General features: G+C 38.7%; 1 protein-coding gene across 2 annotated transcripts in view; it reads right to left on the bottom strand.

The window, feature by feature from the left end:
- GALNT14 (polypeptide N-acetylgalactosaminyltransferase 14) overlaps positions 1-27,126 on the bottom strand; it is a 364,372-nt gene that overhangs the window by 97,024 nt on the left and 240,222 nt on the right. Inside the window, exon 3 of one of the 2 annotated variants that reach the window (XM_007476039.3) lies at positions 10,792-10,890. The exons of the other annotated variant lie outside the window; for it this stretch is intronic. Within the exon in view, the coding sequence (XP_007476101.1) occupies positions 10,792-10,890 (99 nt within the window). The remainder of the gene's footprint in view (positions 1-10,791; positions 10,891-27,126) is intronic. 2 annotated transcript variants of the gene reach the window in all.

The following is a 27,126-nucleotide window of genomic DNA, read 5'->3' on the forward strand; positions in this document are numbered from 1 at the left end:
AGTCGTTCAACCTCTTCTAGGCCTTAGTTTCCTGATCTGTAAAATGAGGGAGTTGGACTAGATGGACTCTGGGGTCCATTTTAGCTCTAGAACTGTTATTTTTGAGTTTCTGCCTCAATTCCTTGGTTTAATCTGATTCTCCTGGCTGGACTTCCCAGACAAAGACCCATACCTACCACTCTTTGCACTAAATCCTTCACTTAATTTGAGATTTAGTACTCAAATCAGTTTCTTTGAGTTACCCAATCCCAACCTTATCTTTTCTTCGCTTTGAAATTTTTGACACATGTATAAACATGACATAATGGACTTGGCATCAAAAGATTTGTGTTCAAGTCTAGGATCTCTTACTTTTTGGGCAAGTCCTTTGATCTTCATTTTTATCGTCTGTAATAAGGGGGAGAGATTAGGCCAAAGGATCTCTAAGATTCTTTCCATCTATAATTATATTTATAGAGCAGGTGTTATTATACTAGAAAACAACTGCTCATCTTCCCCCTAGAGTTATCATTTTGGGCAGCTAGGAGGTAAAATGGATAAAGTGCCAGACCTGGAATCAGGAAGACTCATTTTCCTAAGTTCAAATTTGGTCTGAGATACTAGATGTGTGACCCTGTGCAAATCACCTAACTCTCTTTGTCTCAGTTTCCTCATCTATAAAATGGGCTGGAGAAGAAATTGGTAAAACATTCCAGCATCTTTGCAAAAAAACCCAAAACAACAACAAAACAGAAAACCTCAAATGGGGTCATAAAGAATTGGACATGACTGAAAAATGACTGGACAACAACCACAAATCTTTGGTAAATCACTGTACATCTCTTAGCCTCGGTTTCTTAATCTATAAAATGGGGATAACACCTACCTCTCAGGTTATTGTGAAGGTTAATTGAGATAATAGATTCAAAATGCTTTATAAATTCTATATGGATGTTAGCTATTATTATTTCTTATTTCCACAGCTAGGCATCAAACTTCCCAGAAGCCCTCGGCTTCTTTAGCAGCCCCACCAAATTTCTTGTACCAGGTTACTTTTATAATGAAATTAACACTGATCTGAGCTGAGCCATCTTTTGGTCAGAGGTTGGTCATAGGCTGCTATGCCATGAAGCTGGATGGCAAGGGAGAGGAAGACAGATTAGGTCGTTCAGAGCAAGACTCCTCTACTGGATTTAGATGGGCAGAGAACCAAGTTCCATTACAGTCTTAGGAAGTGTGGCTCCCTGCCCAGGCTGCCAGGAGAGCTCAGATGCCCAAAGTACAATCAGCACTTCAGCATAAAGATTGGAAAAAAGCAGGTCTGAGAGGCAGAGGGTCTGCTTTCCAGGCCAATTTCTTCTGCTAGCTAGATCCTCTCTCTGGAGCTCAGTTAAAGGGAAGCAGACTGTAGTAGCGGGTCTTAAATGTGAATGTTCATGCTCTGGCATCCTGGAATCTCTTTACGATTGCCTGAAAGTGTGTGTGGAGAGCACAGAATGGGCAGGGAACTGTCCTAGATCTTAAAAGCTGTCAGAAACCCTGAGATAGTAATAAAAGTGATTGCAGTACATTTAATTTCTGGAGTTTCAAAAAGGACTCTGTATAAGATGATCCCCCTTATATCTGTGGCAAGACTGAGAACAGAGTGAACTTCCCTTTAATTATGAGCCATCTCTGCCTACAGAGGTTTCTATACTCCCAACCCTACTCCCATGCCCTTCCTTGCCTAATCAATTATTCAAGGAGCATTTGCTAAGTACCCACTATATTTCAGGCACTGAAGATACATATCAATTAATCAGTAAACATTTATTAAACACCTAATATGTGCCAGGCACTATGCCAAGCACTGGAGATACAAAAAGAGGCAAAAGACAACCCTTGCCCTCAAGGAGCTCCTAGTCTGAGGGGAGGATGCAATATTTGTACAAGTAAGTAAATTTAGGATATATATTATTACTGTTAATGAAATTGAGGCCCTATGAAGCTAAGACAGTGACTTTTCCTGTGGTCATATCACTAGAATTTGGCAGAAGGACTACATGTACCCCAGGCTTTTTCTGACTCCAAGTTCAAGGTTATATCTATTCACTCTCCCACTTCTGCTCCTTTAATTTAAGCCTCATTCCTTTGAAAGTTCCACTCCAGATCTACTTCTTTCTAGAAGTCTTCCTTGATTTCCCCAGGTGGTAGCACTGTCCCCTCACTAATAAACACACATATACATATATGTATGAGCACACATGTGTGTATATGCAGCTATGTAGAAACATGTATAAATACAATATACATGTACATATGCATATACATTGATGTCTATATGTGTATTTATATAGCTGGATGGGACCCACACCTGTTGTCAATGTAATAAAATAATGAACATTTCTATATGCTCTCTGAATGACAAGGCATTTTCCTAACTGAACTTTCAAATGCAAAGGAATTCAAATCCCAATAATTTAGTCCTATATCACAAGTAATTAAATGAAAACTGACACTATGCTTTTTTGACAGTGAAAGAAAGCTCTTCTTTTCTCCCCCTTCTTGATTGATTCTGTTCTTTGAGATAATGATAATGATGATGTAGTTTAATTTGTTCCACTAGTGCAAACAACAGTGCCCCTCTCTTTCAGATGAGGAAACTGAGGCACAGAGGGATGAAAGGGAGATTCAGTTTGGAGCCAGTATCTTTCACACTGAGGTCTTTTGAGCCAGTCTGATGCTTTGTTTCACTAGGCTATGCCAATTCCCCACAGCTGAGAACTATGGACAAGATTCCTTCTATTAAAAAAATAATAACTCTAAGAGGCAAAAGAACAGAACTGTCATTGCAAGCTGAGTATGGTGTATATATACATACCATGTGTAGCATGCATGTGTGTATAAACATAAATGTATACCCAAAGCAACACAACAGGCATGTATTTACACATGCATACATATGTGTGTGTATATATATATATAAACGCACAAATTTGCCATCTAAAACTAATTGTAGTCTTGATCATCAGCTTAAGTGATTTTGCATACTCTCAGGGTCAATTATTTTTATTTTAGGTTCTTACCACTCAGTCTTGAAGATTTATAAATTCCACTGTCAGCTCACTCAGAGGAGTTCATATCCTGGAAAAATGGGTCAAACAGACCTAACTCAAAGGACACTGATCTTATTATAAACTAGTATGTCAATCTACTCATTGGCAGCAGGCACTGCTGTTACCAATTGCACCGTTTGTTCCCCCTGCCATCTTTTCAGAATATTTGTCCATGACCACCACCTCCAAACAAAAATCTTAGTGGAAACTGGATTGTGATGAATGGAATGTTAGAAGCACAGAAAAATTGAGATGTGGAAACTGAGGCTCAGAAGGTTTGTGATTTGTGGCAGCAGACCTCTATCTGGGTGAATATGGACTGAAAAAAAGAAGTGAAGCAGAAGAGCTGGGTGATGAGGGTTAAGTGACTTTCCCAGGGTCACACAGCTAGGAAGTTTCAAGGTCAGATTTGAACCTAGGAGTTCCTGTCACTGGGCCTGACTTTTCATCTACTGAGCCACCTAGCTACCTTAGAGGATAATTCTAAAGTATGGTAACGTGATGCCAAATTTTCTCCAGGCTGGGTAATAAACCAAATAGTTGCTTCAGTTACCAAGATATCCTACTCCTTGGATAACACTAGAGCCTCAATGACAACATTTTATCTGTGGAACTGTCCCCCCACCAATCTTGAAGCTAACACCTCAAACCTATTCAAATAAATTTGTCCTATTCTTCCCTTTGGGGTAGGACGTCTATACTAATCTCTAATGCTTTTCTTTGTCTCAATGTCCCCAAAGACTCATAAGTAGATCACTGAAGTAGCACGAAAAGGGATTTCTGAGGTCCTCTGGTTCATTTCCTCCATTGTACAGATAAAGAAACTGAGTCAGAGTGGTTAAGTGATTTGTTCAAGGTTAAACAAATAATAATAGAAACAAGATCTGAATTTCTACATGCTTTGGAGAGTTAAGGGGAAGAGTGGGATTTTACCTTGTGGCTACAAATTAGAGGTCCTGCTTTGCCAGGTCAAGATACTTCAGTGGAGTGGGGAAGGAGCTTATCCAAGTCTACTATTTGTTAGCTTTGTATTTTAAATAACTAATCTTGTTAAATAGTTTCTAAGCTACTAAACAACTGCAAGAATTGTCATAACACACTGGAAGAATATATTTCTGTGCCCTTTAAACTCATCACCCTAGGATGACTCCCTATCAGTCATCTTTAGTTGTATTTTAGGCTAGTGTATAGATTTATGTTAAATTTTTAATATATTATTTTCATTTTATTTTTATGTCTTTTACTTTTAAAACATCTTCATTTCCAAATATAGCTCTCTTTCTTCTCTAATCAGAGAGAAATCCCTGCAATATTTTTTTTAATTGAGGTGAGAGGGGCAGGTAGGCAACTCAGTGCATTAAGAGCCAGGCACAGAGGCAGGAGGTCTTGGGTTCAAATTTGGCCCCAGACACTTCCAAACTGTGACCTTGGGCATTGCCTAACCCTTACAACTCTTTTGCCTTAGAATAAATACGAAGTATTAATTATAACTTGGAAAGTAAGGGTTTTTTATGGGCAGAGGCAATTTAGTAAAACTAACCAAAACTGCAACTAAGCCTAACATTATATGTAATATTTCATACTTAGAGTCCCCCACCTCTACAAAGAAGGGAGTACTTTTTCATATTTCCTTTAGGACAAAACTTGGTGTATAAAATGCTTTTAATTAAAAAAACCAGGCTCTTTTGGTTGTTTTCCCTTTCCCCTATTCCTATCATTTATAATATTTTCTGTAGACACTTTTGTCTATTATTGTGCCCTACCTAGCAGGAAAAAGAGAGACATAAGTCTTAGATTATACGATTAGATGATAGGAATGTCTGAAGATTCCCCATATTTGGTGCACTTTCTTTGACCTGAATTTAATCTTGTTTTCCCTGTGAGACTGGGGATTAATTTGTCCTGCCAAGTGACCAAATGAGTGATGCATTTTTCTTACTCAACAAGGGTCTGTCTTTAATGAAGAATTATAAATCTCAGTCTATGCTGACAGTATGTGTCAAAGTGAAGCAGTTGTCTTAGGTGACTGCTGAGCTGGTCTAAATGCCCAGTCATAGGCAGGGTCAAAATGCCATCCATCTCCTAAAACAAGATGGTGGCCCTGTAGTCATCCAGACCTAAGGTTGCTCTTAGGGGACTAGGCTAGGGAAAACTTTATGTCTGGATTGGTCATTTAAAGGAGTCCTCAAATTAGAACTATGGTGCAGTTCAATCTCTTTAGAGAATCATAGTTTTAGAGAAAGACCTTAGAGGCCATCTAGTCTAAACTTCTTATTTTATAAATAAGAGAAATAAACCTTAATGGGGATAACGGACTTGTCCATTATCATGCAGCTATTAAATGTCAGAGTCAGGATTTTAACCCAGGTTTTTCTGATTCAAAGTATAACAGATTATTCTACTGCAGACAGCTAAATGGCACAATAGAAAGACTTCCTGGAGTTAGGAAATTCTGAGTTCAAATTCTACCTCAGACTCTGTCACTAGCTTTGTGATCTTGGGCAAGTTACTTAAGCACTACCTGACTCTCAGTTTTTTCATCTATAAAATAGGCATTATAACAGTACTTACCTCTTAGAGTTATTGTAAGGAGAAAATATGTCAATTTTCAAAGTACTCAGCATCCTTTGAAGCATCATATAAATGCTAGTTGCTATTATTATCTACTGTGCCATGCAATCTTTTTACTAATTCCTCACACAGCAAGCTGACTCCTTGTCTTTACACAGGTATCCCCCATTCCTGGAACTCTCTCCCTTCTCATTCACTTATATTCTCAGTTTTTCAGAATCCCTTGTTTCCTTCAAGACTGAGCTCCAGAATCACCTTCTATCCTGTGCATCTTTAGATGCTATTGTTTTGCCCTCTAGACTCCCTAGTATCAGATTTCCCTCAGTTTTGCCTACAGAAAGTACCAAATGTTTCTTCTCTTAGAATGTAAGCTCCTTATAGACAAGGACTATTTGCTTTTTATTTTTTGTATCACCACTGACTACCATAGTGCTTAGCACATATTGGGCATTAAATAAATTCTTGCAGTTAATTGTAGAATTTGCTCTTTCTAGCATATTCTGAAAAATATTTATTTTTCTCTTTTTTAACCTCATTCTTCACATTGTAGATGCTGAAAATTCTCTAAAGCTCAATTATGGAATGACTAGACTCATTGGAAAGGAGAGCCACATTGGTTTAGCCCTAGTATGAGTCCTAGGGTAACTATGGTTGGCATGCCCAATGGCATTTTGGAGATCAGCATAGATAGGGTAAGAGTGAACAATGTGTCATGCAGGACAGAATTTAGACCCCCCCCCCAATCAAATTCTACAGGGAGGTGGTCTCTTGTTTTGTTACAGTGATTCACTCTTTGTATCATGGGTCCCAGCTGATTCCCTTAAAGATCCTTCAGATTAAATCCTGAACACTTTTTTTTTAAACCCTTACCTTCTGTTTTGGAATCTATAGACTAGGTATTGGTTCAAAGGCAGAAAAGCAATTGGGATTAGGTGATTTGCTCAGTTAGGAAGTGTCTAAGAATAGATTTGAACCCCAGTCTTCAGACCTGGCTCTATCCATTAAGTAACCTAACTGCCCTAAATCTCTAATACTTATAAGTTACTTGGGTCTCTTCCATGGAGTAAGATGTTCAAAGAAATGGAAGAAAGAACACTCAGGTCAATAAACTTCTCTAGATAAAAGAATCTCATGATCTTTTCAAAGATATTGATAGCAGCATTATCTGTCACTGAAAAAAAAAAGGAAATTAAACCAAACCCTGGAAGTGACCAATATATTCAATAGCAGAAGAATGGTTAAATAACATGAGATGATGATGATGATGATGATAGCTAGTATTTATAAAGGGGCTGAAGATTTGCAAAGTGCTTTATAGATATTATTTAATTTATGCTTGTTACAGTCCTGTAGGTGCTATTATTATCTTCATTTTACAGAGGAAACCACTGAGGCAAAGAAAAATTATGGCTTGCTCAAGGTGTCCTAGCTAATGTGTATGAGGAAGGATTTGAATTCAGGTCTGCCTGAGTCCAAATCCAGAACTCTGCCCACTCATTCAAGATCAACATATAAGAGAAACATTTAGTTTTTTAAAAAAGTCAATTCAGAATTATAAGGACAGACTTAATATCAATATCCTCTTAGTTCAGGTTCTATACTGGGAAGAAATGAGACACTTGTAAAACATTAAAACATAAAAAAGGAGGTTTACTTTGTCCTAACATAGCAAAGATATACACAAAGACACAACAGACAATTCAATTTTGGCTTGATCCTCCTCATGGAAATGAATCTGCTTAGCAGGGCATGGTTTGGTGACTTGAGTGGTCTTCAAAAATCTACTAAGTTGAAGAAGTCAGAGCCCCAGGTATAGGGGACCTTTTGCCTCCTTCAATGACTAGAAAACTCCCTCAAGGGAGAAAAGGTGCAATCAAGTCTTAGAGATAGCTTTGTTCTTTGTAGAGAGAACTAATCCTTGTTGGGAAACAAGGGAATTTTTGTTTGATCACATGAAGGCATGACTAGAAGATAGTTTTAAAAAATGGAGGATTTTAATGAATCCAGTGAAAATTCAGCATTAGTCTTTAGTATAGTATAATAGCAAAATAAATTATTTGGAATATGTCCCAGGCAAATTGCCTGGGCGCCCATGACCAAAGATCATGAGAGGTGAGCATTCACCATATGTAACCTGGGTCCAGACTATGTAGCTATAGATACCACGCCAGAGTATGTACCCCATAGCAACTCTGCCATTCCCTCCCAAATTCTCCTTTAATATTCTATCTCTGAGGAGAATTAATAAAATTATCACTAATAAAACTCCTCCCTGGCCATTGGTCTCCTACATGTACATAAATTATGTGCCATTTATTTCTTTATTTTTAGATTGTAGTATATTATCATATAATACATATTTCCATGTTCATCATGTTGTGAAAGAAGACACATATTACTTACATGAGAGAAAAATTTGTGGAGGAAATTAGGTAAAGAATGGTGTGCCTCAATCTGCTTTCAGACTGTTCTTTCTATAGCAATGGATATCCTTTTATGTTATGAATCCCCTGGAGTTATCTTGGATCTTTGCATTGTTGATAATAAGTTATCAAGTTGGTAATACATTTTTATTCATAGTTGATCATCATACATTATTGCTCTTATTTGTATAATGTTCTCCTGGCTCTGCTCATTTCACTTTTCATCACTTCATATAGGTCTTCCCCATTTTTTGGTGATTATCTTATTTTTTATTTTATATATTTCTTATGTCACAATAGTATTCCATTACAAGCACATATACCATAGACTTATTCAGACATTTCCCAATTGATGGAAATCTTTTAGTCTCCAGTTCTTTGCCACCACAAAAAAGAAGTTATAGAAATATTTTCCTGATTTTAATCACAATGGGATACAGACCTAGTAGTGGCATTGCTGGGTCAAAGGGTATGCACATTTTTATAGTTCTTTGAGCTTGGTTGATCCTCAGAATGATTTTATCGATTCACAGCTCCACTAACAATTTGTTAGTGTCCCAATTTTTCCACACCTTTTATAACATTTTTCATTTTCCTTTTTTGTCATGTTAACCACTTTGATAGGTGTGAGATGGTACCTCAGGATAGTTTTAAGTTGCATTTCTCTAATTTAAAATTACTTGGAACATTTTTACATATGACTAAATATAGACTTAATTTATTCATCTGAGAATTGCCTGTTCAAATCCTTTGACTGAAAATTGAGAATATATTTGAGAAAATGAAGCCTTTTTCAAAGACACTTAATATTAAGATTTTTTTGCCAATTTGTTGTTTGCTATTGAATCTTAGTTGCACTGATTTTGTTCATAAAAAGTCTTTTTAATTTAATGTAGTTAAAGTAATCCATTTTACATCTTTTAACGTACTCTATGCCTTGTTTAGACATAAATTCCTTCAGTATCCATTGGTCTGACAGGTAAACTATTATGTGGTCTCCTAAATTGTTTATGGTATCATCCTTTATTTGTCAGTCATGTGTCCATTTTGATTTTCCCTTGGCATATAGAGTGAGATGTTGGTATATGCCTAGTTTCTGCTCTACTGTTTTCCATTTTTCTCAGCAGTTTTGTTGAATAGTTAACTCTCCTTCCAAAAGAGTGGACCTTTGGATTTGTCAAACCCTTGGATGCTATGGTCATCTACAACTGTGGATGAGATCTGATATAGCTAACTCATGTTTCTTCATTTTTCCCCATTAATTGCTTTGGTATTCTAGGTGTTTTGTTCTTATAGATGAATTTTGTTATCATTTTTTCTAGCTCTATGTAATGATTTTAGGGAGTTTAGCTGATATGGTATAAGTACCTACCCATGAGCAATTGATGTCTTTCCAGCTGCTTAGATCTGATTTTATTTATGTGAAAAATGTTTTACAAATATAGATGTCTTTTAAATGATATTTCCCTGGCATTTAGCACAATGCCTTACAGACAGGAATCATTGAATTTTTCTCTATCACATTCCACTGCCCTGTGCCTTGGCCAGAACATATGAGAAATATTGTCATCAAGTCTAGGCACCACATTTTTTAGGAAGTACAATGGAAAAAAATAGAGTTGGTAGGTGACACATGTGTAGAGTACAGGACTGGGGGTCAGGAAGACTCATCTTCCTGAGTTAAAATCTGACCTCCAACAAAGGTGACCATGGACAAGTCACTTAACCTTGTTTACCTCAGTTTCTTCTTCTGTAAAATGAACTAGAGAAGGAAATGACAAAATTCTGCGGTATCTTTGCTAAGAAAACCCCAATGGGGTTATGAAGAGTTGGACACAACTGAAAATGAATGAACAATAACTGACAAAAGAGTGTCTGTAGGAAATCCCCCAGAATGGTGAAAAAATAACTATCATGATGTATAAAGATTATATGGAGGGACTAGGAATGTTTAAACTGGAGAAAAGAAGACTTTATGGGGAGGGATATGATAATCATCTATAAGTAATTAAAGGCTCCATATAGAAAAAAGATCAGTCTTCTTCTACTTAGCCCCAGAGGAGAAAATTTGGAGCAATGGGACAGACTAATGTAGTCAACTCAATTCAAGGAAAAATTTCTCAACAATTAGAACTGTCCAAAAGCAAAATGGGCTATGTGGAATGGTACTCGGCTCCCCCTCATTGGAGACTTTCAAGCAGAAGCTGGATGGTTCCTTGTTGGCATGAAGAAGGTCTTCCTATTTTCAGATATTAAGTTCCTTTAACCTCTGGGGCTTTACGATTTGTGACAAAAGATCAGATGTTGCCTGGCTGATCTCTCTAAAAGGCTTCTAGAGGGGAAACACTAATGAAGGACACGCCTTTGACTCTGTAATGGTTTCTTAATTCAGAGGGATTTTTCTACTTCATGTGAAGGAAGAGAGGAAAGCATAGCTAATACCCATCATTCCTGAATCATAAAAAAGAAAATAGCACAAAGGGCCTTGCATGGAGATAGTAGGAGAAATAAACCTTCCTCCTAATGTTTTCACTGTAACTTAATGGTCCAGATTTGGGATTGGAATATGGACATGAATTTGAATTTTCCTGCAAATGTGATAATATCTCTCAAGGCAGAAAATAGGCCCTATGCTTGTATATCTACCATCATGCCTACAAAAGTACTGAGCAAAAAGCAGGTGCAATAAATACTTTTCGATTGACTGAGTGAGCCTGCCTTACCTCCGGATGGTCCTTAGAAGGGTAGACCTGGCTTCATTGTGGAAGGTGATAATGATGCTGGTTGGAGGAAGATCTGGACCATAGTGCAAAGTTGCACATCTGAGGAGAAAAAAGAAACTATTCATTTATTCATTCAGCTAGGTGGTACAGTGGATAGAATCCTAGGCATGGAGTCAGGAATTCCTGAGTTCAAATCTAGTCTCAGCTATTTGTTAGCTAATCCTGGGCAAGTCACTTAACCTCTGTTTGCCTCAATTTCTTCATCTGCAAAATGCACTAATTTTTCAGGATTGTCATGAGGATCAAATGAGCTATTATAAAGCAATGGCACATAGTAGGTGCCATATATGTTTATTCTTTTTCTTTATTAAAAAGTATATACTTGATACATCATCCTTGGTACATGAATACTCCAGCACAAAGTACAAATGTAGGGACTCTCTCCCTAGAGGTGGAGATTAATGCCCACCCTGTCACACTTTAAAAAAAAATGAAAAATTAGAAAAATTAGAAGAATTAAGAATAGCATGGAAAGGCTCAAATGAATTGTTGCAGAGTGAAGTAAACACAACCCAAAACTCAAAACAATATATGTAATTACTATAAATGGAAAGAATGACAAAAAAAATCTGGGCATTGTCATTATGGCTAACTGAATGAAAAACATTAAACATTTACTATATTATTCTTTATTTATTTTTATTTTATTTTTTAAAATGTACTATTTATTACATTAATGCATTAATTTAGAATACTTTCCCATGGTTACAAGATTCATGTTCTTTCCTTCCCCATTCCCGGAGTCAACAAGCAATTCCACTGGGTTTTACATGTGTCATTGAACATCTACTATATTTACAATGATTTGTGATATAAATAAAAAGCATCTCCAGCATTTCCTGCCATTGAAACCAATATTCTAAAAAGGGAGACAGCACACAGTGGGGGGTAGTATCCAACGAGAAGAGTTATAATCTGGGAAGACACAAAGATGTAAATGGAAGAACAGGGCAATCAATGGGTATGTCCTTTCCATGTGCTGTTGTGAATTTGATTACAGTTTCTGGAGCAAGAAGTGGGATGGGAAGAGAGGGGATGGATATCCATAAAGCAGGGAAGAAACCTGCCAGAAAGAAGATGAGGCTTACCCTCCCAGAGAATGCAGAGCCAAGTGGTTCTCCTCAAATGCATAATCTATGGAAGGTGGAAGGGCAATAATACCAGAAGTTCCATATAAGAGATAATAAAATGTAATTCCTTCCATTCTTTGGAAATGTGGGGGACTATGGGCATAGACTACTGCATATGCTATCAGGTATGGCTGATGTGGTCTATGATTCTACTGAATTGTTTATTTTTTCCCACTGTAAAAAATTCTTTGTTCCAAGGAATGAGTAAGGGAAATGGGAGAGCCATATTCATAAATGAAGGTGGTATAAAATATCAATAAATATATTTTAAATAAATCAAGTATGAAAGGAATTGAACCAAATCATGGAATCTTAACCTGAGGTCCATGAACTTAGCTTTTAAAAAATACCTATATTTCAATAAAATTGCTTTCCTCTACATTTTATATTGTTCCTTTCAATATAATTGAGTTTCTTTGTATTTTATTTTATGCACTTAAAAAACAATTCTGAGAAGTAGTCTTACTTCATTACACAAAATGGTTAAGAAATCCTGGGCAGGAGGGTGTCTAAGGTCCATTCCAGCTCCAACTTACTACATTAATAGTCTCTACATTTCTGCATAAAACCTGTCTACTAGCTCTACTATGTCAGATCACCCTCCCAAACCCTTCAAGTCTTATCCACGGTAAGTATTTCCAGTTTCATAGGATTGATCTTTTAACAGGGTGAGGAGTTCCCTCACCATCTTTTTCATCTCCTTTGGGTGCTCAATGTGGTAAAACTCTATTGGGGGGGGGGGGGGAAGCTAGTGGATAGAGAGCCAGGCCTAGAGATGGGAGGTCCTGGGTTAAAATTTGACTTCTAGTTGTGTGACTCTGGGCAAGTCACCTAATCCCAATTGCTAAGCTTTTACTGTTCTTCTGTCTTGCAACAAATTCTTAGTATCAATTCTAAGACAGAAGGTAAGGTTAATTTATATATATATATATATATATATATATATATATATATGTATGTATATATATATTCTATTAGGATAAAGTTCTATCTGCTGAGATAGATGGAATCTAAATAGCCAGAAACTTATATAGCCAGAATATATTTCATAGATTTCCTTCATGAAATGTAATGTTCATGATACTGATAGCAAGGCTCTCTAAAATCTTGAAAAAACTTGAGAATTACCCAAGAAAACCTAAATTTTGTTTAACATGGGTCTAACAATTGAGCTTATGGTATTTCATTTTCATTCTCCAAAAGATAGCATGGTAACTCTGTGTTATGACAAGGGGTTAATAATATCAGTACCCTCACAAATGAGCAGAGATAAAAATGAAAACACCATTGAGATACTATCTTTTCTTAATCAAACTGGAAAAAATGATAAAAAGCAATAAAACTTTGCCAGTGGAGTTGTGGAGAAATGGGTGCACTCATTCATTGCTTGTGGAATTGCAGACTTTAGAAATCTTTTTTTAAGGGCACTCTGATAACATACATTTACAAACAGAATCATATCCTCTGATCCAATTATTCCATTGATGAGATATACTTTGAAAATGTTATCACAGGGAATGAAAGGCACTATCTGGATAAAGACTTTCATAGCAATATTTAAAAAGGAAATGGAAAAAAACCCTGAAAAATCCTAAATATCCAATAAAGTTGAATCAATTTAGGCACTGATAAATTGAATGGAATACTATAATGAAATTAAGGTTGTCAAATATGAACAATATAAGAAAATATAAGACCTTTTATGAAATAATGCAGTTAAAAAAGAGCGAGACAAAGAGAATGCATACTAATTTTAGCTAATCAGAAGAAAAGTTAATGAGAATTAAGAGTCAAAAAAAAGAATTTTAGAGAATCTTAAAGTAACTGAGTAACTGAGAAATTGGGACATTTTATGGGCCATATTTCCTTTATTTTAAATGTAAAACACTGTAAAACCAATTTAGTTGATTGTACTGATGTTCAGTATTTTACAAAGTAAATGTCACTTTAAAAAAAATTGATCAGAAGTATCATGGTATACTAAATTGGGAATTGGAATAATAGTCAGAAAGAGCAGAATTCAAATCCTGAAAATATGCTTGACTTTGGGTAAGACACTCAACCAAGATGCTCCAATTTCCTTACCTGGAGGAGATGGCATACCAGTCTCTTTTAGTAATAAATCTATAGTAGTATAGTAAATCAACAGACATTAAAGTGCCAGGAATACAATGAGAAAAGTGAAACAATTCCAACCCCCAATTAATTATCTAACTTCTTCTAAAGGAGAAAAAAATAGGTATAGTAGTAGTAGTAGTAGTGGTAGTCTCTCGGTGACCTAGAATGATAATTGTCTTTGTGCAGTTTCATCTACGGTGTACCCTCATGTGGCTTTGGAGTCCAAAGGCTGAGGCGCACAGTTTGTGGCACGTGGGGCATGGGACACCAGTTGTTACGGGAGGTGCGGTTGTGGCCTGGTGTCGGCGTTCACGCGCAGAACAAAGACGTCGACGTCGCTCATCTTCAAAGGTGGTGGCGGCATGGTTAATGTGGGTTCACCAGGTGCTTCTGTCAGAGGCAGTGAGTTCTAGTTGCTTTGGTGTAATGCCAGCCCACTTCAAGTTTGACTTTAGCTGATCCTTGAATCTTTTCTTTGGTCAGCCTTGTTTCCTGAGTCCAGCTGACAGTTCACCATAGAATACCTGTCTTGGTATTCGTTGTGGGTCCATGTGGATGACGTGTCCAGACCATCGTAGCTGGGTTTTGAGGACCATGACTTCGATGCTGGTGGAGTTGGCTCTGTCGAGGACTTCCTGGTTGGTGATTCAGTTCTGCCATCGGATCCTCATGACTGATCGGAGAAAACGTTGGTGGAATTGCTCCAACTGCTTCATGTGCTTCCGGTACAGTGTCCATGTCTCACAACCGTACAGGAGCGAGCTGAGGACCACTGCGTTGTACACTTTGAGCTTCGTCGCAGTGCTTACACCGCTGTGTTGCAGGACTTTGGAGCGCAGCTGCCCGAGTGCCTGGCTGGCCTTTTGTATCCTGGCATTGATCTCATGGTCTAGGGACCCATCGTTGGTGATGGTGCTACCCAGGTACTTGAAAGTGTTGATGTTAGAAAGCTGCGTGCCGTCGATTGTAATGCACAGCTGGTTAGTTGGCCTCCCTGGTGCAGGTTGGAACAGCACCTCTGTTTTGCTGAGGCTGATAGTCAGGCCAAACAGTTTTGTTGCGGTGGAGAACCTGTCCACAATGGTTTGGAGATGATTTTCTTGGTGGGCCATGAGAGTACAGTCATCTGCGAAGAGAGCTTCCAGGATGAGTCTCTCTGCTGTCTTTGTTTTTGCAGTCAGGCGGCAAAGGTTGAATAGTGAGCCATCCAGCCGGTATTTGATATAGAAGCCCAGGTCTAGATCCATCACAGCATGTTGTAATACTTGGGTGAAAAATAGGTTGAATAGTACCGGAGTGAGGACACAGCCTTGTTTCATGCCATTGGAGATGTTGAAGCGATCGGGAGTTTCTCCACCAGATAGGACTTCCCCTGTCATGTCGACGTGAAAGAGCTGGATCAGTTTGACGAATTTTGCTGGGAACCAAGCTTGCTGAGGATCACCCACAATGCATCCCTGTTCACTGTGTCAAACGCCTTTGTCAGGTCTATGAAGACAATGTAGAGACTCTCAGGTTCTGCTCAAGGCATTTTTCCTGCATTTGCCTCACCGTGAAGACCATGTCGATGGTGCTACGATCTGGTCAGAAGCCACATTGTGATTCAGGTAGGTTCTGTTCTGAAACAGATGACAGGAGTCTGTTGAGTATAACACGGGTGAGGATCTTTCCAGCTGTGGAGAGTAGTGAGATGCCTCTGTAGTTGTCACAGGATTCTCATGAGCCTTTGTTCTTGTATAGGGCTACGATGGAGGCATCTCCGAGTTCTGGGGGCATGTCTTCCTCTTCCCATATGCTAGTCAGCACTATGTGGAATGCCTGGAGTGCCTTTCCATTTAAGGCCTTGTACACCTCGGTTGGGATCCCGTCTTTACCGGGTGCCTTGCCTGCACTCATTTGTTTAATGGCTTTTTGGACTTCCTCTATTGAAGGAGGGATGTCAAGTTATTCAATGATGTGGTTTTGGGGGATCTGGTCAAGGCACTTTGGTCGACTGAAGAGGGCCAGTTGAGAAGCTGACTGAAGTGTTCTTTCCACCTGTTACTGATGCCTTTTTTATCTTTTATGAGAGTGTCACCATCAGAGGATAGCAAGGGAGTGGTGGTGGGTTTTAATGGCCCATAGACAATCTTGAGGGCTCTGAAAAATTGTTTGTAGTTTTTCGTATCAGCAAAATGCTGGATTTCTTCTGCCTTTTTTTCCCACCATCAGTCTTCCATCTTCCTGATCTCACACTGAGCCATGGCTTGGAGAGACTTGAATCTGTCCTTTTTAGGAGCAGAGTTTGGGTTATTTTGCCACTCCATAAAGGCTTTGTTCTTTTTGCTCAATAGGTCTTCAATAGCAGTGTTGTTCTCGTCAAATCAGTTCTGGTGGTTGCGTTGTTTGGGGCCTAGGACTGCCTTTGATGTTTCCTTCACTGCGTCTCTGAACTGGTTCCATTTCTCGGGTGAGCTTCCAGTGAGTGGTCCCTTAGCAGACAGCTTGTCATCCAGGCAGGACTGGAATGTTTGCAAATAAGATGGATCTCTAAGAGGACTCACGTTGTAAAATGCGCGAACTGTCTGGGCACATTTTGGATGGTGAGGGGCAATGCGCATTTGAAGAGATGCTCTAACCAATCGGTGGTCTGTCCAGCATTCAGCTCCTCTCATGGCTCTGGTGATCTTTACATCCTGGATGTCTCGCCGGCGTACAATGATGTAGTCAATGAGATGCTGCTGTTTTTATCGTGGGTGCATCCACGTTGTTTTATATTTGTTCGCCATTCTGAACATAGTGTTCATGATGGTGAGTTCGAACTCTGAACATTTGCTGAGTAGCAATAGGCCATTGTTGTTCATTTTGCCCACGCCGTGTTTGCCGAGCACTCCTTTCCATCCTTCATGGTCCTGGCCAACACAGGTGTTGAAGTCTCCCAGTAGTTTCAGTTTGTCATTTGTGGGCACTGAGTGCAGGACAGCACTCAGATCAGAGTAGAACTGCTCAATGGTCTCCTCTGTGCTGGTCAGTGTTGGGGCATATGCGCTGATGATTGTGGCATACCGGTCTTTGCTGAGAGGCAAGCAGATCTTCATGAGCCTCTCGCTGATGCCCACAGGCAAGTCTGGCAGCTGTTTGAGCAAACTGGTCTTGATGGCCAGGTCAACACCATGGATTCTGTCTTCATTTGAGGCTCTACCTTTCCAGAAGAAGGTGTATCCAGTGGTGGGTTCGCTGAGTGATCCCTCTTCTGGTAAATGTGTTTCGCTTAAGGCTGCGATGTCAATGTTATATCGCACCAGTTCTTTATAGATACAGAAGAACAGATACTGTTCTTCTCTCAGGTCTTGGGGTGTTCTCTCTATCAAGTAATGTCCTGATGTTCCATGCTCCTAGTAGGAGTTTCTTTGTATTTTTTCTTTGATTTTGACCGCTTAAAGGGCTGACCCGCCAGCCGTGGTGTGCTGACCGGGTGTTTGTAGGGCAGGCAATGTTTGGGACACCTTTTCTAGTCCCCTCCCTTGATTAGGGTGAGCAGTGCTGTCCTAGAGAGGGCTGCTCAGTTGCCCAGGATACTGCCGAAAGTCCTTGCTGCCCTACAGGGCCGAGCGACCACTGGTCTGTGGGCCGCCTACCTGCAGGATCGTGACTACAACTGCCAGTGGTCACCTCCACCTGTTGTGTCGCCACTCCCCCATCGCCGCAGGTCTTGAAGAGGGTGGACAGGGTTAGGATAGATGAGTGTGCACAAAGATACTTGTGCGTGAAAGAGATTTAAGTGGAAAAGTCGATGCACAGAGACAGTCCCACTCTCTCGGTGTTGGAAGCCTGGGTCCAGTGGCACGAAAAGTCGTTACACCTGGAGACTTCCTCAGCTGCATTGGATGGCCGTGTTGTCCTTTGTGCTCCAACACGCCCTAAGCACTCCACAGTGCTTTGCTGCGTCACCCTCTCAGCCATTGAACCTTCTTATTGGTTTCTTCTGCCTGTTCCACCGAAGCAGTCTTCACATGTTGGGTGAGCAAAGCCCTGGTTCATCAGGGGTCGATGACCCGATGGCTACCCTCACAAGGTTTGGCCAGCCTGTTGAAGCCTTTGCCTGGGGTGTGGCCGCTGCCGCATGCTAGCAGGTACTGGGAGCCACAAGTGAAAGCTGGGTGTCAGGTGAGGGTCAGAGCCTGGAGAGCTGCCCTAGGAGGGCACGACAAGCCCTCCATACCAGAGATACTAGGTATACATATCAGGATAAATGCAAAAGGCACTAGATAGAAAGCTGGCCTCAAATCTGAGGACATCTGGTTTTGCCTTGACACAGACTGGCTGTGCAATATTGGGCAGTCACATAACCTCTTAATATTCTAGGCAAATGTCTATATATTATAGAGAAAGTGAAGACATGAATTTGTTTTTTTAAAAAAGAAAATCAACCAAAAATTCCCTTTCATAATAAAATCATAAGTCCTTAACCCCAATAAATAAAAAAATAATTTGGGGATAGAATGACCCAGCAGCTGGAAGGACCAACTTTGCATTGAAGGTGACACTTGGGCTGAGTCTTAAAAGGAAACCAGGAATTCCAAGAACCATAGGTGAGGAGAGAGAGCATTCCAGTTGGCAAGGGGGACAGATAGAGAGGGTAAAGGCAGAAAGTCCAGAATCCTTATGTGTGCAGAACTTTGAGTTGGCCATTATAAGTGGAATGGAAAGTTGGAGAGGTCAAGTCATGAAGACCTTTAAAGGGTAATAGTGGAGTTTATATTTGATCCTAAAAGCAAGAGGGAGCTACTGAATGGGTTTTTTATGGGGGCTGTTGTTTTTATTCTTAAAATTTTAATAAGGGATTAATATAATCAATTATATTAGCCTTAACAAGGCCTGAGCCTTATTAAAATCATTTTGGTATGTGTACAAAAGATGAATTGGAGAAAGGACAGACTTAAGGCTGGGGAAACAAAATGGAGAGTTCAACTGGGGTAGTAACTTTGAGAAAGTAAAGAATAGAGGAAAAATAGGAAAGGACCTGTTTGTACAAAAATACTTATAGCTATGCTTTTTGTGGGGGCAAAGAATTGGAAACTAAAGGGATGTCCCTCACTTGGGGAATGGCTGAACAAATTGTGGTATATGATGGTGATGGAATATTTTTGTGTTATAAGGAATGATGAGCAGGATGATTTCAGAAAGATCTGGAAAGACCTATGTGAGCTGATGCAGAGTGAAATGAGCAGAACCAGGAGAACATTATATAGAGTAACTTCAATATTGTGGAATGATCAAATGTGATAGACTTTGCTACTAACAGCAATACAATGATCCACGTCAATTCCGAGGGACTTATGAAAAAGAATGCTATCCACTTCCAGAGAAAGAATTGTTGGAGTAGGAATAAAGACGAAAACAAATGATTTATCACTTGTTTATTTGGGTTTATGATTTGGGGGTTTGGTTTTACAATATTATTCACTTACAAAAATGAGTAAATATGGAAATATGTTTTGTGTGATAATATATGTATAACCCAGATTGAATTGCTTGCCAGCTCCAAGAGTGGGGAGGGAAGAAGGGAAGGAGACAACATGAGTCACACAACTTTAGAAGACTTAAGTGGAAATTTGTTATTAAAATAAAAAAAAGACAAAACATAAAAAAATAGAGAATAGAGGAAGCAAACCACGTCTGTGAGAAATATGGTGGAGATAGAAATGACAAGACCTGATAACTCATTGGATAGGTAGAGCAAGAGTGAAGTGTGGAGACTGAGACCAGGTTGCAAACCTGGTAATTGGAAGAATGGTGCTGGCCTGGCTTGAGAAAGGAGGGAGGAAATGAGCATTTATTGAATATTTCCTATTTTCCTAGCACTATGCTAAATGCTTTACATATACCATAATTATAATATCTAACATTTATATATCATTTACTATGTACCAGGCACTGTGCTAAGTGCTTTATACATATAATAATAATTATAATAACTATCATTTATATAATACTTCTTATTTGTTCAGCACTGTGCAAAGTGCTTTATACTTTAAATAATAATAAAAGGCTTAACACATTGATATAACTCTTATTATGTGTTAGTCACTGTGCTAAGCACTTTAGAATCATTATTTCATTTCTTCCTCAAAACAACCCTGTCAGGTAGGTGCTATTATTATCCCCACTTTACAGATAAGAAAAATGAGGCAGATAGAGCTGAAGTGACTTGGTTACGGTCACATAGTTAATCAGTGTTTGAGGCTACATTTGAAGTTGACCCTGCCTGACTCCAGCCCAAGGGTTTGACCCAATTGTGTCAGCAAACTGCCTGAAACAGGAAAGTTCGAAAGAGATGTGGGTTTGAGGGAGAGGAGTGGGAAAGAAGGTAATGAATTCTATTTTGAACACTTCAGGTTTGAGACGCTTAAGAGGTATCCAATTAGGTATATCCAATAGGCAGATGGTGAAGGAATCCTGGAACTCATGGGAGACTAGGGCTTGATATTATTTAATCATGAGAAGGGTATCCTGGGATCATTAATTTAAAACTGGAAGGGACGTTGGGTCATCTCAGCAAACCCCTTCATTTTGTAAAAGAGGAAACTGAGGCTTTGAGATGAAATGATTTGTATAAGTTCACACTATTAAGTGGCGGAACCTGGTCTTGAAATTAAGAATTCGGAGAGACTAATTCCATTATACATGAATGTGATGGGGCAGACCTGATGCATGTGTGGTTGTGTCTTTAAACCAGACCATCTCTTCTTCCACTCAAGACTGAACATTATGCCCAGGGATTTGGATAAGCTATTTTTCATGAAATCTTGGTGAGTTTCTGACCTCGCATTTGCATTTGACTTCAAAATTACAGATTTCAAGGAAATTTGTAAAGGTTCAGCAAAGCTCTTGGCGAGGTTTCATTTAAATCATTCCAAACATATGAGCACCTTGTCTTGTTCTCCCCAACAGCCATTAGCCTCCTAGATTTAAATTGCATTGTCTCTACCTTTCAACTGATGATAGAGAAATCTACATATAGTTTTATGGTTCAATCTCTTCTCTGCAAAGCCCCCTTGGGATCTTTTTTTCCTTCTTTAAATTCTTTTGTTGAATGTGTGATTCTTTGCTATGAATACTAATAATTTATACAAAAGTATTAGAAGTGACCTTGTGCATCATCATCTATTTCAAATGCTTCATGTATAGAAGAGGGAATTAAAGATTAGAAATGTGAATGGATTTGCTAATGGTTGAATCAGTGTGGAGAAGCAGAATAGGGACTAGAACCTAGGTCTTCTAAAAATCCCATGATGAAAATAATAAAAATTGAAATGTATATAGCACTTCACAGCTGACAAAGGGCCTTCTTATCTAAAATCCAACTAGTTTCACTGTATGTCCCCCTTGCCTTATCTTCCTTACCTTAGTCTATCTGGGCTTCCTTCAAGTCTAAGCTAAAATTTTACCTTTTGCAAGAATCTCTTTCAGTCCCTCTTAATGCTAATATCTTTCTTCTCTCCAATTCATCCTGTATATATACTGTTAGGACATAATTTGCATGCTGTCTTCTCATTGGCTTGTGAGTGCCTTGAGAGTAGGAATTGCTTTTTGCTTTTCTTTGCATCCCCAGTGCTTAGCACAGTGCCTGCCATATAGTAAGTGCTTCACAGTTGCTTGTTGACTTGGCTAATGGATTGTTTCATTTGAGTTCGTCCCACAATAGCCACATGACTTATGTATTACAGGTAGCACTTTCCCCATTTTATGGGTTAGAATCTATGGTTCAGAGAGATTGAGATTTGTCAGAGAGGAATCTGAACCCAGGTCTTTCTTAATTAAAATCCAGCCTTGCCTCTTGTAAAATAAAAGAACCCAATTAAAAGCAAATGATTATTTATCTCATTCTAAACACCCTTTTCATCTCTCCCAATGTACAAATATGTTTTTACATCATCTTTAATCTGTTAGAGAATCACAGAATCTCCAAACTAGAAAAGATCTCCCTCAATAGTCAACCAGTCCAATCAATGGTTGAATAACTTTTCTACATGTTTGGCATTTCTTCATTAAACTTTAACTTGAAAATGTAAAGTCAGCAGGAAGACAATAACTCCCAAGGCAACTTAATTCCACTTTTTACTGCTCTGGTTGTCAGGAAGGTTTTATTTTGTTTGTCTGTCTGTCTATATGACTGTCTGTCAGGCTATCTCTCTCATATTAAGCTTAAATTTTCCTCTTTTCAACTTTTATCTAATACTTCTAGTTCTATCTGCCAGAGTAGAGGTTCTTAACCTGGGGTCTGTGAAAATTGTCTTCATGTATATGTAAATTTATGTATTGTATGTGTGTGTATATATACATATGTACATGTATTTTTTTTGATTTTTTTCAATTTCATGTAGAAACAATTTTTGATGATTGTTTTTTGGTATTTTGTGATTCAGATTCTCTCCTTCTTTCCCTGGTCCCCTCTCTCTGTGATGGCAAATGGTCTGATATAGGTTATACCAGTGCTGTAATGCAATCCCTATTTCCATATTCCCCATGCCATGACAGAAGACACATATCACACATACAATAAAAAACTCATCAAAGAAATAAAGTGAACAATGATGTGCTTTGATTTGTATTCAGATTCCAACAGTTCCTTCTTAGGTTGTGGAAAGTGTTTTTCTTTGTTTTTATTTTTTTTTAATTTTTTTAATGTAGAACTCCTGTGCTAATATCTTAAGACCTTGTTTTGCTGATAAGAGTTTAATTCTTCACAGTTGATTATCATACAATATTTCTATTACTGTATAAATTGTTCTGATTCTGATCACTTCACTTTGCATCAGTTTAAATAAGTCTTCCTGGGTTTTTCTGAACTCATCCTGTTCATCATTTCTTATGGCACAATGGTATTCCATTACAATCATTTATCACAACTTGTTCATTCATTCCCCAAGAGATGGACACTTTTTTGGTTTCTAGTACTTTGGCCCTACCAAGAGAACTGCTAAAATATTTTTTGTGTAATTGGGCTCTTTCCCCCTATCTCTGATTTCATGAAGATACAGACCCAGTCATGGTATTGTTAGGTCAAAGAATATGCATAGTTTATATGTGTATTTCAACATAATTGGTTTCCTTTGAAATATTTTGTGTTTAAAAAACATTCTCCTGAAAAAGGGTCCATAGGCTTTCCCATTCTGCCAAAGTGTGTAAAAGAGAACAAATATTTATTAAGCTCTTACTATATGTCAACCACTATGCTAAACACTTAAAAATATCTCATTTGATGCTTATAACCACTCTGGGAAGGAGGTGCTATTCTTAAAGTCATTTTACAATGGAAGAAACTGAGGCAGCAGAGGTAAAGTAACTTGCTTGGAATCACACATTTAGTAAGTATCTGAGTTGGATTTGAACTTGGGTCTTCCAGACTGTGTAGCAATGGGCAGATAAAAACAACAGTCATGAAAGAGGCTGAAGCAGGTTCTATGGAGCACTTAGAGCTTAGTCAGACATCAAAGATACCAAAGTTATCTACTGCATTCTAGGTCATTGCTAGTCATCTTGATTTTTGTCTTGCCACTAGACTTTGATGACTAAAAGGAGTGAAGCTAATGATTTTGGGCAACTCTACTTCACTTAAATCCAATTCATTCACAAGTCAAGATATCCCTCATTAATGTCACTGGTCCTCTTTAAAAAAGAAGGATCAATAATAGCAGAATGGCTCCTATATGCAGGCCCCAAACTCTACTCGCTGTGCCAACTACCGTCCATGACTTACATACAAAAAAGTTGAGAACCCTTAGTCTACAGTCAAAAAGAATGAATCTAATCTCCATATTCCAGGTTTCAGCCTTTCCTATATTTGAAGATATTCTCATGGCCCTCCTATGCCACCCCTTCTCCATACTAATCATCCCTATTTCCATTAAACATTCTTCATATGGCACAGACTTAAGGACTATCACTAATCAGGTCACCCTCCTATGCATACTTTTTAGCTTGTCAATGTTATTCCTAAAAGGTAAACTAAATACAATATTCTATATGTGCTCTAAACAGAGAATTGTACAATAGATTGGAGCTGTCAGCTTCACCCCTTGAGAGGCAATCAAATGAAAATAATTGGGAAATGCTTAACAAAAGATAAAAATACAATACAACAAATTAAATTGTGGTTTTCTAAGTCAATATATGACCTCAGGGGATTTGTGAATATGGTCATCTTTGATTGAATGTGGGCATGCCAACTGGGCAGTCTTATGCTAGTGTCTGCCATGTCTCACAATCCATACCAAAGTTCTTCAGAGAGACCTCGAGAGAGTACTTGAATCATTTCTTCTGACCTCCACATGAGTGCTTGGCTTGGGTGAGTTCTCCATAAAAAAAAAGCCTTTTAGTCAATCATCCCTATGATAACATATCCTAGATTTCTGCCAGAAATCAAGGTTAACTTAGAAGTCACTACCTTAGAGTTGGCAGACTTCATTCTCTTCTCTTTAATAAAAACCATGCCATTTGTCCTCCAAATCTGAGATGCCTTTCCTTTTCTTCACAGTCCTTCATTACAATCAATTTTTGCAGAACACAAGGATATACTTTCCTTCAAGGTCAGTGTCTTGAACTCATGAAGGGAAGCTTGATGTTCACTTACTCTCTCTTGGGCAGAAAGAGGCATGGATTGAGAGTTCTATGGACCTGGGTTCAAACTCTCCCATTTATGATATGTGGGTCCTTTAGTAATACACTTAAACACACTCAGACTTGATTTCCTTAATTGTAAAACAAGGGGATTGGACTAGATTGCCCCAAATATCCCTTCTGGATCTCTGATTTTATGAATTTTCTTTTATGTTCCCATTGGAATATATATATATATATATTTATATTATATATATATATATATATATATATATATATATATATATATATATATATTTTCCCCCCCTTGGCAGAGAAAACTGAAGCAAAAGAAAGATTGAGTTTCTATATCTTTTCTCTAACATCACTTGGTAGCATCATATACCCAGGGCAATATTCTATCCCTTCTTTGATCATACTCTTCTATAATATGGCTAAAACAACAACAAAAAATGTTCCTCATTGTTTTCCCCAACATGCTTCACCAGCCTCAGCTCATTCTGTGCTGAAAAACTACCCCATCCTTTTTGACAAGAATCAATTTTTATTAATCTTCTGTTACCTGGCCTTGATTTCATACTTTGTAGTGGTTTTTTTTTTGAAGATTTAATCTCCCTATTTCACTGGGGCTGGAAGTTCAAGAGCCCTGAGGGCAAGGGAGTGGGGGGGGGGGGTCCTGATCTTGCTGCTAATTAACTCTGGAACTCTGACCTGCTCCATTTTTCTCACTTGGGCTATTTGGTTCCTCCTAAGGTATCCTGGTAGGCCCCTATTCAAGGGGTCACTTTATTAGTCCTGGACTTAGAGAGGATAGTATTTAGCTTAGATCTCCTGAGCTCTCGAGATCTACCAGCTTCAGCCTCTCCTAGGGGCATAGGAATGTTGTCTCTTAAAACTTTGAATAGACTGTCCACACTGTTCTCTTTAGACATCTCTCTTTTCCTTCCCAAATTATCTTGTATTTAACTATTTTCTGTTTTTAATATGTATTTCCTTTGTTTTTTTACCATATAAACCTATGTAAGAACTTGTCTTTCCCAGGAGAATGTAAGTTCCTTGAGAATTGGTGTTGTATTATTCTTTGTATTTGTATCTCCACACATCATATACCATCCCAGTGCCTGATACATAGTAAGACTTAGGGCTCAATGATTGATTGAATAATAATGGCTAATATTTATATAATACTACCATCACCTCAGGGCCAGGCGCTGTGCTAAGAGCTTTATAAATATCTCATTTTATCCTCACAACAAATCTAGGAGGTAGGTGCTTTATTGTTGCTTCAGTCCTGTCAAACTCTTTGTGACCCAATCTTGTTTATAGTTTTCTTGGGAAAGACACTGTCATTTCATTCTTCAGAATACTTTATAGATGAAGAAACTGAGTCAAACAGGGTTAAGTGACTTGCCCAGGAGCCCACAGCTAGTAAGTGTCCATGGATGGATTTGAATGCATGTCTGACTCCATGTCTGGCACTCTATCTATAGTGTCATTTTGCTGCCCCTGGTACTATTATATAATGTTATGTTATTTTTTTAACCCTTACTCTCTGTCTTAAAATCTATTCTACGTACCACTTCCAAAGCAGAAGAGCATTAAAGACTAGGTAATTCGGGATAAGTGACTTGCCCAAGGGCACACCACTAGGAAATGCCAGAGGCCACATTTGATGCCATGTCTTCTGATCCCAGACCTGGTACTCTATCTCCTGCACCCCAAATAGCCTCCTGCTTGCCCTCCCTGATTACACCACTGATTTGTTCTGTATCTTCTCTGCCTCCCTTCAAGACTCATTTCCAATCCCATGTCATGCAGGAGGAAGGTCTTTCCCCATGCCCTCCCTACTCACCTCAGCCCCTTTCCTCTGAGATTACCATGCTGTGTGTTCATACCTATTTATATGTTGTCTCCCTCATCAGACTGTGAGCTCCTTGAGTGCAAGGCCTACGTTTTTGTTTTTCTTGGTATCTCTGGTGTTTATCACAGTGCCTGACATCCAGTAGGCTTGATTGACTGACTGGTCTTTCCCCTTTTGCCAAAGTTATTTTTCTATAAAGAAGCAAGAGAGGTGCATGAATTCCTTCTCACCCTGTAGAGGGCTAGCCCATTGGGCAATCAGAGTCCCATTAAGCATATTAGATGAAAGTATATGCTTTGAATGAAGCTTTTCTGTGACCCAAGTCGAGAAATGAGCAATTAATTTATATGAACCCAGCTGTATGACAGGATTAGCAGGCTAGTGCTAAGTCTCTGTCTCTCCCCAGGCTATTTATAAAAACCTTCTGGTCCCTAGATCATTCCTCTACTCTGAGCCCGTCTATCTCTTCTGACTGTGCTGCCTGCAGAAGAGGAGAACATTCTCCCTAATGCAGGTCTCTTGCAGCTCCATCCCAGTGACTCCAGGCCCACCCAGCCACCTGGC

Source organism: Monodelphis domestica, chromosome 1, assembly GCF_027887165.1.
Source record: "Monodelphis domestica isolate mMonDom1 chromosome 1, mMonDom1.pri, whole genome shotgun sequence".
Lineage (NCBI taxonomy): Eukaryota > Metazoa > Chordata > Mammalia > Didelphimorphia > Didelphidae > Monodelphis > Monodelphis domestica.